This window comes from Echiichthys vipera (genome assembly GCF_963691815.1).
Source record: "Echiichthys vipera genome assembly, chromosome: 14".
NCBI classification, from domain to species: Eukaryota; Metazoa; Chordata; class Actinopteri; order Perciformes; family Trachinidae; genus Echiichthys; species Echiichthys vipera.
In genome coordinates, this window is record NC_139839.1 from 9,729,457 (window position 1) to 9,749,051 (window position 19,595).

Genomic DNA, 19,595 nt, shown 5'->3' on the forward strand with positions numbered 1-19,595 from the left:
CTTACCCTACCCTGCACATTGACAAATGACACCAAAGGTTCTAACCAATACGTTAAAAAATTGACACCAAAGGGCCCTGACCAAGTGTCCATATTAGAGATGAAACTGGGAAAAAAATAGGTTGCCTTATTTAAAGCGCAGTACTCAAACACTGATTTAATGATAATTCCAATTTGACTTCAATGACTTATCGTTAAACCAGTAACAGATTCATCCCTGGTCCGTATGTGAAGAGTTGGGAGGTGGAATGTGTTGGCTGAATCCCCATCAGTTAAACTGAGTTGAAACGGGTCAAGTGAGGCAACAAAGGGACACATACTCTAATAGTAAGCAAAGCAGACAAGCAGGCAGGTGAATTGGCTAAATCCAAACAATGAAGACTGGAGCAAATAGTCCGAGGAAGAGATTCCCTCTCATTCTATGAGACAGGCCAGTCTCTCCCAGGCTCAACTTGTCACAGGACTACTCTCCCACATTAATGTATCTGCACTCGTATTCTCAGAGTATCTTTTTTTAATAAAAAGAGTGATGCATGATTAAAGAACAATTGAGTGATATTGTAATTCAAGGGGGGCTGGGCCAGTGACATGCCATCTGCTGCACTCATCCAGTTGAGTTGTAGCTTTTTATAAAGGCTATGTCTGCTTTTATTTACTTCCTCTTTCTCCCTCAGCAAGTGTCCAAAGGCTTGGTCTCTCAACATGTCACTTCACATCAGAGCCGCCTGTACTGCCTGGAAGCCTATACCTGCATTTACAAACACAGACACACACACATTTGCATGCATACACACTCTCAGGCCAATTTAAAAACAAAAAGCATTCACGACTGCTTACAACAAGCAAGGACCCTTGAAAGGACGCCAGTGGACAGAATAGAGATCAGCTAAAAGAGATACAGAGGATTTTGAATATAGGACAGCCAAGGCACTCTTTAAACAACTAATGTCTCAAAGTTCACCCCTCAGTGAATGGATTATGCTTGATACCGGAAGCTCTGTTCCCACCCAGGCTGGAGTTCAGGGATAGTGCAGACAAAAAAAATATAAGGCAAGGGAAGAGGCGGAGAGAACAAATTATAGAATGGGAACAGAATGGAAAGGGATGGAAGTTGTATCATTTCTGTGGTCCTGTAAAATAAAATTACATAACAGAATCCATGTTGTCAGTGTGTCAGGGTATTGTGGGGATTTATTGCATCTAAGGCTATATTTTAGAGACTTATGTCCCGATATCTATGTAAGCAACATTGCCTAAACTTGTACTTCCCATTGGACATTGGTAGTTTTTTGCAAGCAAATTATCAGCAAATTTGGAAAATGGCCGCATCTCCTAGCCTTGACTCTGCACTGCAGTGTGTCTTGGACAGTAAAATATGCACCGTGTGATAAATGCAGTGACTTGCATTTAAAATTGGCAACCAATTTGCATCCAACAACAGCCGTGTGGTTGCATTAATACATCAGAGGTACACGTGTTTGATTAATAGAGAGATGGTAAAAAGAGATATTGTAAGGGGAGAACCAAGATGAATGAGTGATTTGTTCTATCAAGATAAAGGTGATTAGACAGTTTGTCTAAAGCCACTGATTAATGAAGCCAGTGTGGTGCATTTACATTAGCTATCAAATACTATCGCAGGGATCTCTCTGAGGCTGGTAACAATCTTCCAAGCACATTAGTGGAACAAATGAGGTTAGCAAAGCATTCATTTAGGTTCCCAAGAAGCCTTTCCTTTCGAGCATAAAGGGAATCAATGCCATTTGCTGTATTTCTTTCTTGTTTTGCTACTAGCCTGACTTCTCAGCATTGAATTGGGACATGGTTTGAGCAGGACATGAGGTGTTTAATTTACCGTCCTTTTAGCTGAGCACAGATGTATGCTATGTGCATCAGTCAGTGGTATTGACAGTATTCAGAGTGCTTTGGTCTGCGACCTATGTCCATGAATGAATGCATGTTCCTATGTGTCCATTTGCTTTGCATGCACATGTCAGTGTGCTCTCCACTGGATATGAATCTTTTTTAAATATTTAAAGCTATTCTTAGAGTGACCTTCCAAAAGCCATGCCGTGCAGCCCTGTTGTCTGTGTGCGCCCGCCTGTGTGATTCAGTTAGAGTGGAGAAAGCCCAGGGACACATCAGTGGCCCTCTCTCGATTATGGAGCTCCACAGTTTGCAGATGATTCTTTGATGGGGCGAATCTGGAGGCATTGTGGTTGAAAGGAAGTGGCCCAACGAGAGGAAAACAGCCAGCCAAACAAACACATGAACGCCCATGCACACTATATATAAATATATATATAAACACATTCATGCAAGCGCAGTTACTCTCTGACACGCCAAAGGATTCCCCTTATAGCATGGCAGAGTGCATCATTGCTCTATCTTTAGGTCCACTGTGCAGCAAATGGGGACCTAGACTATAATTTAATCCTTAGCTACACAAACACACTTCACACACAACTAAAATAGATACCGTTCTGCTGCAACATTTTCTCCATGCTTCTTTTTGATTTCACATTAGGGTCCATATATCTTGCAGAGCTGTCTTTATAGAAGAAAATCTTTGTCATTTGGTCTTTAGATAATATTTTAGCTTTGTGTCAGGACAATGTAATGATGAGTTGGGTTGAATCAAGGCCGTGTTATATTATCATTGCACTGCTAAACAAAAAAAAAAAAAGGAATCCACTTAAAAAAAATGAGACAGACATCTGACAATATTATCTTGGCGTCAAGAGGTTTGTGACATCCCCTAGCGGTGGTGTGGTAACACGCAGCCACATATGAGTTCAACAGCAGAAATCCAAAGCAAATTAAAGTGAAAATGTTATCAAATTCCTTAAAACAAAACGATGCTGCCGAGGCAAGGATGCTTGTCACCACCTGCCTGGTTTAATCAAGAAAAGATGGAGGGAGACAAAAAGCAATAAAAACCAAATGCCAATAGGTTTTTATTGTTACTGAGACATTGCATCCCTGATCAAATAAAACACCTGTGGAAACTCAAGAATATTGTGCTAAATTTTTCCACTCTCCAATGCATAAATTGTCTCGATGAGTGACTCTTTATTCTCTGAATAATTCCACGAAAATGTAAAAAGGAGATGAAATGTGAGATTGAGGGACATGCAGATGCATACAGCGCAGGGAAAATGCTCAATAATAATCGTATCATAGGTTTCCTGTCATGTTCATATCAGCTATTCCAGTGATGTTCTGTTGTGAATGATAATGTGAAATGCATGACATTCACATGCAGTGAGACTGCCAGTCTTACTGTTTCTTAAAAATCCCTTTTATAGTTTTTATATTTCTGCTTTAATACAGACATGATGGGAATACTGCACAACACATGAACAATAGGTTACCCATGACCTTATGCTGTATATGAAAACAGTAATTCAATCAGTAATAACACATTGCATATTTTTTTTATCAGACGATGATGACTCCATCTTCGCCGAAGGAAAAAGGTTAAGAAGTGCTGAAACAATCCATTAGCTGCGGTGCGACTCTGTTGCTATAATAGCTGCTCTCTCTAATATTTCCCTCCCTGCATCCGCCCCACCCCTTCTCTCTGTACAGTTTCCCTCTTGCTTCTGGGTGATAGTTGTGATGGGCAGGAGTAGGAGGAAAAATGCTCTGAGTCAGCCAGAATCCTCCTTTTGTGACGTTAAATACCAATCTACACTCCTCCTGATCCCTTCTCCCATCCTCCCCAGCACACATCCAAACCCATACAGTATTCACATTTACAAATGTCTGCTCTATACAAAACCCACAGCGTCTTCTTCGCTCAATCTCAAAATATATGATTTTTATTCTGTGCCCCCCCTGTATTCTTGTGTCCTACTTTTACAACCCTCCCCCACCCCCGATCCTCTGTCTCTCTCAAACATAAACACACACACACACACACACACGGACACACACAATTGACAGTCTAATAAGCTAGTAATTAAAACCTGAAAACAGAGAATGGTGGTGGCTATAGGAGAAGAGATTGCTTGGGGAAAATAAGGCTCTTGTTTTCCTCCCCATCAACCACCACCTGCATATAAAAGAGTGCTCGTGGTGCACAGCATAGCACTGATTTAAGGACATATATTTCACTTTTGTTTTAATGATATGTTAGATTGTCTGTGCTCTGTGTTCACTATAGATGTTTGTTCCTTTTTGGAGGAAGTACCATGAAGCACACAGCAATATGGATTGTGTGAGAGTGAAGGTCGCCAAATGACAAAGAACAATATTCAGTGTCAAATGCATCCTACTGCTCCACTCCTGCAACTTACTTCAGTCGTACACTCTTCCACCTTTATATGTGAATATAAATGTTGTTCTCTTTTCATCCTCTTCAATGACACCAAACGTTTCTACAACACAACTTAAGTTGTAACATGAGATTCAGAGCGATAAACTAGGACACTTGAATACATTGACTACAAATTTAAGGTTGTCTAATTTGCAAGGGAGAGAAAGAGGGCAAAAGCAAGTGGACGTAAACAAGCAAGGTTGTTGTTGGTTCCTGTTTTTGGTTGAGTTGCTGGCAGGCAAAGATGGAGGTCATGAGCCAGAGTGATGCAAGGATTTTTTTAAAAGGAAGCAAGGGAAAAAAAGAAGAAGCGGATTTTCAGCCAATACTAAAACAGGTCAAAGCTTTTAGAGCTGCCGTTTCTGGAGGTTTGTGTCCTTCTTGACTTCTGCTGTTGCAGCTGTTATTCTGAAACATCATTCTTACTATAACAGGGTGAAGCACTGAAAAAGGTTGATGCGTTTGGTCTTAGATTTTGGAGAGTGAGGGACTTTGGAAGCCTAAAGGTGCAGAAAGGGGGATAGTCACATGTGTACTGTAATTTATAATGAAAGTTTCTATTGGAGGCTTGGACCAATATTACTGCTCCCACTGGTGCTACAATTACCTTTACTGCTACAGTTATGGCTATTACCACTAGTTCTAACAATAACAAAAACAAACATCTCAGGTGTAGCATTGGTATGTGCATTCAACAGCCTTGCTCATCTTTATGCAAATATTTTTATTAGGATATGTTATTTAGGTACCTGCATAATAAATAGTGATAATTTACAATAGATATGAGTAGCTTGTTTGATTAGTATTTAAACCTTTTAGTTTTTGTGTTTTTGGTAAAGCAAGACAAGCAATGGGAATTGTCACATTAGGCTCTGGGAAATTGAGGAAAAATGTTTTCAGAGATTTTATAGATGAACCAATTCCTTGAGAAAATAACAGACAAATGAATTGATAATGTGAATATGTTTTAGTTGCTCGTACTGTGTACTAAAAAAAGATGAAGAAGTTGAAATACCACAATGTCAAATGTACACAATTACAAGTCCTGCATTAAACATTTCCCTTATGTACTGGAAGTTAAAGTACAGAAGTATTATAAGATAAGTGTACTATCATGTATTGCATGTTTTATTTTTACTTGTGGTTTAATGTATAAACAATATTAGTGTTTTAGTGGGTGGAGGTGGAGCTGATTCAACTATTTAACTCATACTCTTAAAATGTACAAAGTATCTCTGCTAACAGTGTAAATGTAAAGTTGAACAAGAGCGATTTTACAAATCTTACATTGCAACAGCTATTACTTGAGCCTGGAGTTAGTTTGCTGATGCTGGGGCGGTTGTGGTTAAGTGGTAGAGTGGGTTGTCCTCCATTCGAGAGATCGGTGGTTTGATCCCCAGCTCCCCCAGTCCGCATGTCAAAGTGTCTTGGGCACTTTGCTCCCCTGTGCTGCACATGTACACACATACCATATGGGTGAATGTGACATGTAGTGTGAAAGCGCCTTGAATAGTCAGAAGCGAGAAAGGCGCTATATAATTTTACCATTTGATGCCACTCTGTGGAGCAATTGTCCCTCATTGCTCAATAAAGTCTTATAAAGTTTGGTCCTAGATACTCTTCTCACTCATCTTATTGGCCTTTGGTAATATTCTGCAACCCAAGGTTTCAAAGTAATTAGCCATTAGAAAAAGAAGAGAGAGTTGGGGAACATCTTGTGTCTGGCTGGTTAATACGTGGCATAAGAGGATAAATCTCAGAACTGCAATAAACCATGGATCATAATGACACTCTGCAGCACATCACCAAACTGGAGGAAAGCACTTGATACAGATAAATTATATATTTTAATTTTATTATGATATTATTACTTTGCAGAATCAATATTTCTGTCATATGTGGCACATTATATTACCTTGCTAAGCTTTGAAAAGAGCATAGTATATCTGTGCATACTATGCAAATTCATGTCACAGATGCGAATGTATCAGAGGCTTGTTACCAGTAAGTCTGGCAACAGCTATAGTAAAATTGAATTTTAAGTCTAAGCTTGGACTTGGAAATGTGCTACCTTCAATGAAACTGTCCATTAATCTGTATGAAGGAATGAATTGTTAATGTAAATACTGGCTCATGTATGAAGTTAAGCACCAGGAGCACATTTGCTTTCAAGGCTTACCGCATTTTCTGCAATTCCTTTAAGTGTACATGTGTTTTTCTGAAAGTGCTGTTTTGGCAAAGCTTTGTGATTATTGAGGTAAGAAAATACTACTTAGTCTGAGTGTGCACAGGCATAAATCAGAATCAGTGCTGTATGGGCAACTCATTTACTGTGTTGGATATGATTAATTAGATTTCAAAGCTTAAAACCAGGGATCCAAAACTCTAATCTGTAATAGCACTAAGCCATTGGCAATGAAGTGGGGACTGATTGTCTTGGCTTATACACTGTTTGTCTGAGCTCATCCGTTGAATTTAGATTTAAATTTCATTGTTGCTATTGTAACGACCAGCACAATGTGTCATTAGGACTAAAAAAATTCTCCTGAAGATATCTTGTAATAGTGAGTTTTTCTTTTTCTTATCTGACAAAATGTATGATTCATTGAAGAAGCCATTAAAATGAGATGAGATATAGTCAATGTTAATGGTTTCCTCCTGGTATATGGTGAACAAAACTTGTATTTATCGGACTCAATCTAAGCAAAATAAAACAGTAATGCAAAATTACTTTAATCTTCAAAGCTCTATGAGTAAATTGTAATATGAGACCATATCTTAAGTGGACATGTGGTAGATACTTGTAGAGTTGTTATAAACATCTTTGATGATAAACTGTTGCTGGTGTTGTGTTATTGCACAACATCATTACTCAGTCGAAACACAAAAAAAAATATGAACAGCCCTGTGATATGCTTGCCCTTCCATTTTATGTTTTAGGCTGCGCCGCTTGTGGTTATTACAGCTGAAGCTTACTACTTATTGCTTCTTCAATTTATTGCAAACAAAGTACTGTTCTGGCTATAACGCTCCTTTTTTGCTGAGGGCTTTTTCTCTGGTCAATATCCTGCACAGGATGTGTAGAGCAGAACGATGAAAGCCGAGATGTAAAATGGGTGCAGTTGAATCATCACTGAACAACATATGCATACAGTGCAAGATATCTCATCTCATTATTACTCATCTGTCCTTTTAAAAAAAAAAAACAAGAGGGAGAAATGAGTGCAGCCATGAGTGTTGTGAGTTCACTGAGGATAAGTCCTGTCCCCAACCAAAATAGTTTACAAAAATGTGACCAAAAAACAAAAAGAAGTAATATACTAAACATGAGGAGAAAGGAGAAAACTTGGCGCTTATGTAATGGGTGTGAATCGCATCTCTCCTCAGTGTGTGAATATGAAATAATGAAGCCATTTTTAGACGAGGTAAGCTGCAACACGGTTAACAGACTGAGAGAGAGAAGTGAGAGAAGTAGCTTGTAAATGTGTTGGCCTTGTTTTTAATTATATGACGTAATGAAAATAAACTCACTAATGGAGTTGTCTTGAACTTTCTGTATTAAAGTGAAACAGTTCAGGACAAGAGTTTAGGACAAGACATAAACAAAATGTGTGTGGCCCAAAATAAGCTGCAACAAGGGTAGAGGAGAGGTGGGGGAGCTGCCCTATGGTCTGTATGTTGCATTGTGTTGATTGAAAAATTTGACAACAATACGCACCACTAAATCACAACTAAAACTGGGCCATAAGGCAGCACCTATTATGTATTAATAGCTTCTTGGGGCCGTATCTTATACAGCTTACCTGAGTGGGTAGTATTCTGTATGTATAGAAGAATATTTATATTTATGGTATATTTTTACAACTATTAACCGAAAGAACCACAAAGCTGTTCAAGCCTGACCACTTTCTACTAAATCTTCAAATAACGGTAAGGAAAACCAATTCTGGCAGTGTCCTACTACCTGCCATAAATCCTATAAACAGCTTTCTCAATAATTTGAGAGCTATTAGTATGTCTGAGGGAGTGATAATCATCTGTCTCTGGCACATTCAACACAATGTTAACAACAAGGCAATCAAACTCTGCAGACTCCTGTCTGGTGTTTAATCACGCTGCTGTGTTCCCGCAGTTACTCACCATGACAATACTGTGCCTTGGTTCTGTGACATCATCTTGCCACTTGCTGTCAGGCAGGAAAAGCTGTTGTAGCCTGTGGAGGCAAAATGCAAAGCCACAGTTAATAGCCTAGTTAATCTGTGGTGTATGGCCGCTAGTGATGTCACAGGAAGTGGTGGGTTAACATTATCTGTAAGTACTGTTGACCCTGGTAACCAGCCATGGCATAACCCTGGTCATTAGCAAAGCTCCTGTCTTTCTCACCAATACACATGAGTGCACAATTCATGGTCACCTCTGATATAGATGACCTTTGACAGGAGAGGAGCTCGGTAAGACAGCCTGTCAGCGGCTCTGCAATGTGTCTGGCTCGTCTTCCTTCATTGGATGGCCAGCATGTGCCTCAGGTCTCTCCTGCCCATCCATATCCACACCAATTTACAGCCTGGCTGCCAGCACAATGATATTCTCATGTGACATTTTTTTTTTCGGTCAGCAATCCTGAATTACAATTCATTCCCATAACCCCCCCTGTGGCTATTCAGCAATAATTTACAGCCACATTGTTATCAGCATGCCTTCTCGCAAGTTCAATACGCAGCCATCAAATACAGAATTTTGTATTTCCACCAGGGTAGAAGGCTCATACCCTCCGTCCGCTGTGTGTGTGTGTGTGTGTGTGTGTGTGTGTGTGTGTGTCTAAATTATGTTGAGTGTGACGTCTCTGCGGCTTTTAACAACAAAGCAACACTGTTTTCTGATGAATGATCATCCCGACAACTTTTTATTGCTTTCTTGTAGATTACATCAGCTTGTAGTAAATCGCTTTTGGAGGGGAAATGTGTGATCCAAATAAAAATACACTTCAAACCATATCTTAATGCAAACAGTAGTTTTGAACTGTTGTGTGCCTAGTTGATTTTTCACACGGCTGCCATCAGCATTCTTCATTCATGAATTACAAACAGAACAGAGCGGATTTAATTAAAAGCTATGTAATTATAGGGATAAGATGATAAAACCGGATACATTTGAACTTTTAGGAATTTTGATAATAAAGAAGCAAATAATGGGAGGCCTTGATAGAGATCTGAACTCTTCTCTTCAGTTTTGTTACTGGAGAAATTAGCACATGACTTATGAAAGAGTAAAGGCTGAAGCTGCCTGTAGGATTACAGGGAATGTGGGCGTGGTTGGATACATGCAAAATGCTGTGAAATCATAGCATCATGTATGGCAGATATACTTTATATTTGTTGTTGATCCACAGAAGGTGAATTTTGATCTTTCTGAAGATAGTGTGTGAACATCTCTCATCTGCTGGTGTTGACAGATGGGAAGTTTTAGCTAGGGTTAATTTGCAGGCTCCCATTAGGAGGAACACAGGCACGAAGGCGTGGATGCTTTGATATCCCAGCTGCAGTCTTATGAGAAGTAAACAGGGAACTGTCATCCCACACACACATGCATGTGTGAACCACCTTTCCTACACAGCACATTAAAGTGTACAATAGTGAACCCAGACCAAATGATTCCTCCCAACTTGTAGAAATGTACAAATGTTTGAAATTAAACAAAGAAGAATAATTTGTTTGCTTGTGTGTTCAGAGGTTTTAAGCTTACTGCACGGCAGCAAGGCATTCTGTGGGGCGAAGGGAAACACTATTGCCTATAATGGTGGATAAAGTTGATGTGATCCAGAAAGATGACAGAGGGGCAGCTCCATAAACTGCTTTCATTGGAGAAATTTTGCTTAAGAAGCAGATAATACTTGACAACCTAAAAAATAAAATTCACTCGAACAGTCAATCAAATATAAATAAACATGCAGCACATGTAACGTGTTCACACAGTCCATTAAATGTGATGGGACTGTTTATCTGCAGCACTAAACTATTTGCTCCCTATACAGTAATGTTGTGAAATCCCATCCAGACACTTAAACCAGTGAGGGGAATGAATACCATTTTGTTTTTGAGTGGAATCAGGAAGTCATTAACAAACTGATGCATTACTACAGAGTTATAATGGCAATCAGGCTGATACAGATACATCAGCCTGCCAGAATGGAAGACATTGGTCGATAATACCTTCACAAAGTGTCTTCCTGGCAAGTGCTCTGGCCTATAATGAAACTGGCAAACAGATGGAGAGAGGTATACGGCAGGGGGGTCTTACACCAGCCGACCTCACCCCTGTGGTGGAAATCCCATTATCATTAAGAGTCTGAGAAAATGTGAAGGAGGCTTTGTGCTGCTGACCGAGCTGGAAGAAGTGTATTAACCGGCAGTTTCTCAGCTGTCAGGGGTCTCGGTTTTGGGCTCCTGCTAATGTAATGTTAATAAAAAAACAAAAAAGTGGGCTGTGGGACCCCTGAGAACAGCCTTCATGTGTCTTCCGTACTCCTACAAACTGAGGCGGCGTGCTGTAATATGCTGTGCACCTGCCTGTGTCAGCAGAAAACACACATGGTGATATGAACAGTTATGGTTGTACTGCTTGGATTATTGCACTTGGTGTATTTAATGATGCTATCAATGGCCGGGTGAACAAAGGTGCATGGTGGGTTGAATCACAAAGTCTTGGTCCCTGTCCAGACACTACAAGGAATCACACACAGAGTGCACATGTTCACAGACAAAACAAAACACTGACAGTCTCATCTCTTTCTCTCTCTGTCTCTCATTACCACACAAATACACAGATGCTTGCTGTTTTTCAATAAACTGCAGTATGTGTTGTGTGCATGAAGAAAATTATTAGCCAGCTGTTCAATCCCCAGCTGCAGAGACAACTCCATGTGCTGTGGGTGCACACACGCACACACACACACACACACACACACACACACACACACACACACACACACACACACACACACACACACACACACACACTATAGATACATGGCTGAGAGAGAGTAGGTCTGTGCCCTGAGGGTTACAAGCCACGGCGAGAGGCCATAGAAGGTTTTCGACACCGTCAACAGTCTGATGTTAATCAATTAGCAGACAACTGACTGAGCTGGAGGCCAGCATTGAACTGCTATTAACCCCAGGGAAACAGACAGACAGGTACATGGGTAGACAACTCAGGCGGACAGTAGCTATTGGCAAGCATTGCTGTATTGCGAAACTGTCAGGAATGCTACTGGAATGTGTTGTAAGTTTTTTTTTTTCCGTTTGGTCCTGGTTCAATTCACTTTTCTTACAAGGGTGCATCTGTGCTCTGCATGCATTTTTAAACAGTCCAGCCAAATGAACCATATTGTCAGGGTCGGTGCTATCTGGGCTCAGCTAACCTTAACCTCTAAACATCAAACATCTGCTGGGGTCAGACAGCCAGCACAGGGATGGCTCATCATCAGCTGAATGCTAGTGTTCATGGTCAAGCTAACTACTGGCAGGAGACAAGAGTTTTTTTTTGTGTGTGAATCCAAGCGAGACCAACTCTAGCTCTTTGAAACAATCTGTTTCATTTTAGATCCCCAGTTGCCCTCGGCAAACATGCTGTGAAGATTTTGGTTACACAACATTAAGAATGGATCAGCCCATGACTTTACCCAACCGTTTGTTTAATCCGCACTTGGTGTTCCTTTTTTGACAGCCTTCTTTGATCAAACTAAAATAATGTTCTATTATATATTTAAACTTGCTCAATGCATTACGTGTTAGATTATCTTATCCCTGTGTCAAGTATGGAGTTTGAACATCAATACTCAAAATAAAGTCAATTCCTATCCTGCACATAAACTTTCTACCCCACCTGTTTTGTTTGACATTTTGAATGCCCTCACCCTCTTTTCTACTTTTATTTTTCTCTCTCCAGGAGACTATGTGGTGCTGACCGTCTTCTTTGACCTGAGCAGGAGAATGGGCTACTTCACCATTCAGACCTACATCCCCTGCACCCTCATTGTTGTCCTCTCCTGGGTCTCATTCTGGATCAACAAGGATGCAGTACCTGCCAGGACATCATTAGGTAAGAAGAAAAATATTTTTTTTTCTGCCGCAAGACTTTGACTATATGTTGCATAGTTAGCATAAATCATTTGAAAAATAAAAATATTTTACATGCATTTTCTTTGACACCATAGCCCTCTCTTCACAAACTGCTCATGAAGCCTTGACAGAGCGTTTGCTCTCGTTGCTTTTCATAATCATTTGAAATCCCAAACACACATATGCTGCAGTTACACCAGTGAGGTTCATTAGGCACCCTGACCTTAATTACTCTATGCTGTGAAACATATCAAGAAGCCTGTGGTGGTCACGCACCACCTAAAACTGAAAAGCAGTCGGCTTAATATTCCTCCTTCCTGCCGTTCTCTTTTTTCTTTTGTCTTCCCCTTCACTATCCTTCCTCCTCCTCTTTTCCCCTCTGAGACAGGGCAGCTGCTTGGGAATCTAGTCCATCTTGATTAGAAGAGCCTATCCTGGCTGGCACATATGTTTTCATGCATGCCTTAATGAGGCATTAATTATGCAATACAGCGGGGAAGTTGCAGAGATGCAACCTCAGCACAATAATAATGCAGGTGGCCTCTTCACTGAATGCAAAAAAAGGACATGAAATGAAAAAAGAAGGCGAAAGTGAGGTTTTCAAGGAAATTTGTCAGCTTTTGAACTTGCCCTTGGCGTCCAGTGGACATCCTCAGAAGTTTACCCGTGATGCAGTCACGCACATATTCCTTAGTCAGCATTCCTCTCAGCCCCTTAAGGCTCTAAATCCTGACCTCAAGTCAATGTGATGTGATCATTAGTGAGCATAACTGAATGTGTAAGAATCCTTGCAGGCAGAAACGCTCATTCTACCTCTACTAGCATCGTTATTTTGTCCATCATTAATCTCTCTACTCTATGAATAGGCTGTTATGTTTCCCTCCTGTTTATGCAGCTCCAGACATGATTTGCAGTCAAAATAATAACACTATTTATACCCTGCTAAATTTACACCAAGAGTCAAATATCTTAATTTCCTTTAAAAGATGATGCAGAAGGTACAGGAAGCCAGGTGGTTAGAGAGCGGATTAATGCAGATGACATAATTCTTAATCCTTTAATGCCATCCAAAAATATATCAATTCACGAGCAATAGTGCAATGTTAATCTTGACACAGACTGATGTCTTTCAGGCCATGTTAAATTTAGACATAAATCATCTCCCCCATATAAGATCCTCTTACCAGTGTGGTCCATTTAAAGGAAGGAGGTGCTTTTGTTAGTTGTTTGTTGGCGTTTGGGGGTTGTGATGCTTCTGTCGGTAATCTGTTGTATCAGTGTACTTATAAACGCATTTCCTTGCCATGTGCCATCAACCCGTCTCCATCTACATCATTATCAGAGGCAGACAGAGTGAGTAAAAGGATAGAGGGTTACCAGATGGTGGATAAAGACATGTTGTATGTCAGTGTGGTGGTCAATGGCAGCTTAACCGTAAACCAGTAAGGAGACAGTAAAACAGCTGCTCACTCAACTCTAAGAGCTTGCAATTAAAAAGCCAATATTAATCCTCTTTTATATATAACACAGTCACACAACTGAAAATTTCTACACTACACTGTGATCCAATTTCAATTGATTTCTAACCTCTACCATGAAGTTTATGAAATCTGTCTCACCTATCCAAATTGTGATCGCAAGTGCTCACTAAATCGAAAACAACACAACCCTATCAGGCTAATTAAGACTTGCAAGCATATTCATATCGCCATGTAAGCCAATTATCATCCAACTACTGTAAGAAATTCCTACGTAAACCATAGCCTTTTATATTATAGTGTACAGTATAGAAAGAAAAGACACAATAAAAGAAAGGCAGCAAAATATTATGATATGAGGAATATTGTACAGCATTTATTAACCTTTAAGAGGGAATTGGAGTGCAGAATATGACAATGACACATACCATTGAGCTTTATATGGCAGTGGAATAAAGTATACTGTAAATGTACTCACACATTTCTGTTTTCTCGTTATTCTCTCTGTTCTTTCCAATCTCACACCAGGCATCACCACTGTGCTGACCATGACCACGCTGAGTACTATTGCCAGGAAATCCCTTCCTAAAGTTTCCTATGTGACTGCCATGGACCTGTTTGTGTCCGTCTGCTTCATCTTCGTCTTCGCCGCACTTATAGAGTATGGCACGCTGCACTACTTTGTCAGCAACAGGAAGCCGAGCGCCAAAAAGGACAAGAAGAAGAAAAACCCGGTGAGCATCTCTCTGAAACAAACTGACGGTTTTTGTTTATTACATTTTTTTCGAGGTATTAAGTGTCTTGACCAAGAAAGGTTGCTCAATTTCACAATGTAGCTTTAAATAACCTTATTTGATTTATGTACTATATCTTAATGTAATATCTGTGTGTAATATCTTTACAGTGTTTACAGCATCATTTATTTAGGTTAAATGTCAAGTTCTCCCTGCATACTCTCTGTCCCTCCCCCACTGTATTACAGTGCAGGGATTAAGCCTTGGAAAAAAGCTATACACTGCTTCCCTAAGGGAGCATCTTCCCAGGGACCACCACACAATTTACTCAATGAGCGAGGCGAGCAGCTCGAACATTTTCCTAATCCGCCACATATCTGTTACAGTTGTAATTTAGACCCATGTCATATGAGAGGAGAGTTAGAGTCATGAGAGCCTTAAATCCCTCAAGAGATTGTGGCAGCTTGGTTGAAGAGCCCTGATCTCTCAGGATATATATAGGTTTATGGAGCCAAGAACAAGACTACCCCCTAATCAGCTAGAGTTAGCTTATGGTTCTAGAATGGCGATTTTGCATAAAAAGATCTACTACTTTAAGTCTGTTAATGGAAAAAGGTTTTTTTTTGTTTTTGTTTTTTAACCAAGTTGCAATACTTTTTTAAGGGTTGTACATGTAGGTTACGGAAATCCATCTTTGAAGTCATGTCTTTTTTTTGGGAATTGGACTTGAAAGATATTAAATCTTAAACCTCTAAGTATACTTTGCTTGGGTGAACAGGAGTAACTGGATCTTGGGGAAAGTGAGGTGCACTAGTTTCAGCCTCTGTGACTAAGGTTTCGCACTTGGTCTTACTGTCTCGTGGACGAATGAATGACTAATGAAGTGGAAGGTCTAATGCCAGTTTGCCAGCTCAGAGGGGCTTTTCTAGGTTCTCTGCATCACTTGCCAAGATGTGGGAAGGAGGAGGTATGCAAGAAAAAGAGGAGGTCTTTCAATGGAATTTTTTGGATGCTCATTTATTTAGGAAATTAGGGAAATCTAAATAATGTTTCTTGTACTAATTGTAAGCAGTTTTGGTTCCATGTGATTGTCTTCTTAAAATGCAGAGGGATTTCGGCTTATCAGATGTCCTCCTGTCAGTTGATTTTGTTTCTTTAAAATCGGAGAACTTGTTCGAGGATGTGCTGTGAAATACTTCCAAATAAATGTGAAAACGTATATGATGTCACACTCACAGGAAGTATTTGAACTCTGCGTTATGAATAGTGTTTACATAATCTCTCCAGTTTTGCCTCTGTAATATTTTTCCTAAGGTGATGCTGGCGTAAGAATCATGTGACACCATGCATTTCCCCCTGTCTGTTTGTAACATGTTTGTCTCTCCACAGTATATCTCTTCTCTTTCCATTTTAGTGATTGTAAATTTCATGCATTATCTTGTGTTTTCTTTTTCTTTTTATTGATGTTTTTTTGTTCTCTGTTTACATGTATTCTTTGTTTTTTGTTATTCTCTTTCAATTCCACATATTCTTTGTTTCCTGTCTGGACAAAAGCTCCTCCGGCTCTTTTCCTCAAAGGTATATTGCCTGTGTCTGACTGCATGTGTCTGCTGCATTTTGGCTCTTTGAGCCCCCAGCACCTCACTGCTTTCCTGTCTGTTCTACAGCAGATATGCCTCTCTCTGTTCCCTCTTTATCTACCTGCATTTTTAGTATACTCCTGATCAGCTACTAAATAGGTATCAGAGATAACATTAAAAAGGGGGCGCTCCGCAGTGCACAGTGCGGAGGCAGCCAGCCAGACGTATTAATGCAGTTTTTTCAAATTAAAATAAGCATCCCACACATCCTGTGTCCAGAGGAATATAATAGTCCAGCCCCAGTGTGGACTCATTCTGGCTCCCTCTGTCCTGTTTCACTCTTTGTTGTTGTTGTAACCACAGTGAACTAGTAGCTGCTGCAATAGCTTCCTGTTCTTTCCCTTCTCCTGCCAGTGAATCTATACCTGTGTGTGTGTTGGTCTTCTTAACCTGACGCTTCCTACAGAGTCAGCAGAGCCTTAACAGACTGAAACAGACAACCCCTGCACGTCTTAAATCTAATTATAGTTGGAGGTCCATTCAGAGGATTAACACTATGCTAGTCTTTAAACACCCAAATAGAATTCATGGTGGGTGGGAGCTAGCAAAGATCTAAATTTAACCTAACACACAAGTCAAGACAAGATAATCTGCTTTTCCACATCAATATATCATTGGGAGAATATTTTTGAGGTTGGCTCAGTTAGATTTTTAGCCTGGACATAAATGTACTGCTACATGAAATAAAATCTAACTTTTTTTTAACACTACCATCAAATATTAAACTAGATAACCAAGGGATCCTCCAGTAATGATCCTGATGTTGTCTGCCTTTTTTCTCCTCTGAGAGGTTGTCTACTTTCAGCCAGTTAAAGTTGCCAATGCCACTGTGTTGTTTTTTTTTTTGCCGTTTTTTTAATTTATTTTTTGCTAACACTGACACAGCACAGCCCTTGACAAGGCCATGCGGCAGGAGGCTGTTAATGCTCCTTCTGCTTGAGCTTCCACTGCGCTTTCTCCAGTGCAACCAATCCCCTTTGAGAACCGAGTCATAACCTGCTCTGCTAATCCCCTCATTACCTCAAGATACTGTCCGTTAATAAGGACAAAAATTGTTTTGTTTGTGGTTATGTATCGTTTTCAAAGGGACCACAGGTTTGTGCACTAGTGTTGGGCAAGATGAGAAGTTGTAGGGAATGAACAGTTCAATCAAGTTTAAGCATTTTAAGCTTGTTTGAGGATGCATGCTTCAGCATATAACATTATGTTCAAACTTATACTGCAATGATCCTTTTTTCGCAGCAAGCATATCTATTGTAGATACATAAAAATGAGACAAAAACATCCATGACATTTTTTTTTTAGTAATATGTATTCTGTGAGGTTTGTTGCAATTAATAAAATGACAAATAACAACACAGCGCATAGATACATACTGTAAAACACATTGGGAGTGCTGTCACAGTCATTGTTCCTATGTTATAAGACAATGAACAATCTAAATTACAGCTACTGGCACTTTTTGGAGGTTAAGTGATGATGTGAAATTCTTAGAAGTTGAACTTTGGGAGTATGCTCGATTCACTGTCTTATTTTTTCAGTTTTAATGATGAGCTTGACACCCTAGTTTATCAGCAAGGTCAATGCACCTCTGCCAAAGGGAGGGGAGCATTTAATCTCCCAAACAACCCGAATTCCAATTTGTGCAAAGGTGGCATGGAATTTCAAGATAAAAGCTAATGAAAACAGTCCGTTTGAATACTAATTGTCTCCCTTTAGAATGACAGGGCCACAGACTCACTGATGTCACTGTCCTATTTATAGGAATCAAATAAAAGGAATGTGCCCTCCAGTGGTGAGCACAGTTTGAAAAGGAGATTTATTTTAACCCATTTAGTGAAGGAAAGAGTGGGCTGGATGGAGAAATATTGAGCTGTGTGCGGCTCATCTGCCAACACATGCTCCTCCCTAAGCTTGGCTTTATGATTCATCATAAGCCAGTTACAACACATCTTATTCTTGCATTTCAGAAGAATTGCTTACAACATCCATATGGGTCCAAATTGTAACATTGTGTTGAGTCACTGGGCATTTAAAGGAAAACTGCTTAGAACAAATGACACACAGTGGCACAGTGGTCTCACTGCATTTTAAAACATTGTGCAGCAGCAGAAGAATAATCAGAATAATAATGGAGGGGCACTGTCCAGCACTAGCTTTATGTACTGATGCTGCTAAATAAAGCCATATGGACTACTGTACAAAAAGTATTATGACTACCCTGGCTGCAAGCTAGTCCCCAGCCCAAAGGTATCATTTACATCATGGGTTCCCACAAGGACTGACCCTTTGTTACTCTAAGCCTCACTAATTACAACCGTAGTTAACAGTCAATTAGTATTTTCTTGACATTGAAAGCATCCATTAGCAGGTTTAAGGTGCAAATTATATTTTGTTGACTAATGACAGAAATTGTAGTGGGACACAGGAAATGGCAGCTCAAATTAGGTCCCCTGTTATGTTAGTGAGGTCTTTATCATAGCACCCTGGCGCTCTGATGGCTAACTGTGTAATTTTGTCCTGTTAAAAGCAGACACCCACGGTAGACATCCGTCCACGCTCAGCCACAGCCATTCAGATGAACAACGCCACACACATGCAGGAGCGAGACGAAGAGTATGGTTATGAGTGTCTGGATGGAAAGGACTGCACCAGCTTCTTCTGCTGTTTCGAAGACTGCCGTTCTGGAGCCTGGCGGCACGGCAGGTTGCACATCCGCGTCGCCAAGATAGACTCGTATGCACGCATCGGTTTCCCCACTGCATTTGGTCTCTTCAACCTGGTCTACTGGGTCTCCTATCTCTATCTCTAGGCCTGGGTGTGTATCCAGCCTTATCATACAGTTCATTACATTCTACATATGTTCTGTGCCAGCAGGGGACATTTTGAAGGAGGAGACTCACTGAAATACCCGCTGATTTGATTTAAAGCATTTTCTTTAATCCTTTAGTTTTAATCACTTTGGATTTTAGTCATTTTATTTGAGAACTTTGACAGACATTGCAAATGTTGTAGCATTACATGTAACCGGTATGGGGAGGTTTATAGATGTGTTGTGAAGACATTGATTGTGTGAGCAGTTAAGATGAATTTAAGTTTTGTTTTCATCCTTTGATGTTGGACTTTTTATTTAGAACGTCTTCTCAGTAGGATTTTTACTAATTGATACATTCCTTACATTGAAAGCAGTTTAAATAAATAGCAATTCAGTTCACAGCAAACACCTATCAGAAAAATCACAATTACATTAGTTGTGTCTTATCATTTCTTGTCACTTGTATTTTTCACTTAAACACAATCTGA

At 40.0% G+C, this 19,595-nt stretch overlaps 1 protein-coding gene across 1 annotated transcript in view; it reads left to right on the forward strand.

Moving 5' to 3' along the window:
* Nucleotides 1–19,323, forward strand: part of gabrg2 (gamma-aminobutyric acid type A receptor subunit gamma2) — a 45,134-nt gene extending 25,811 nt beyond the window's left edge. Inside the window, exons 7-10 of the mRNA XM_083926673.1 lie at nt 12,268–12,420; nt 14,447–14,652; nt 16,207–16,230; nt 18,826–19,323. Coding sequence (XP_083782799.1) covers nt 12,268–12,420; nt 14,447–14,652; nt 16,207–16,230; nt 18,826–19,104 — 662 coding nt within the window. The 3' untranslated portion in view covers nt 19,105–19,323. The remainder of the gene's footprint in view (nt 1–12,267; nt 12,421–14,446; nt 14,653–16,206; nt 16,231–18,825) is intronic.
* The last annotated feature ends 272 nt before the right edge of the window (nt 19,324–19,595 follow it).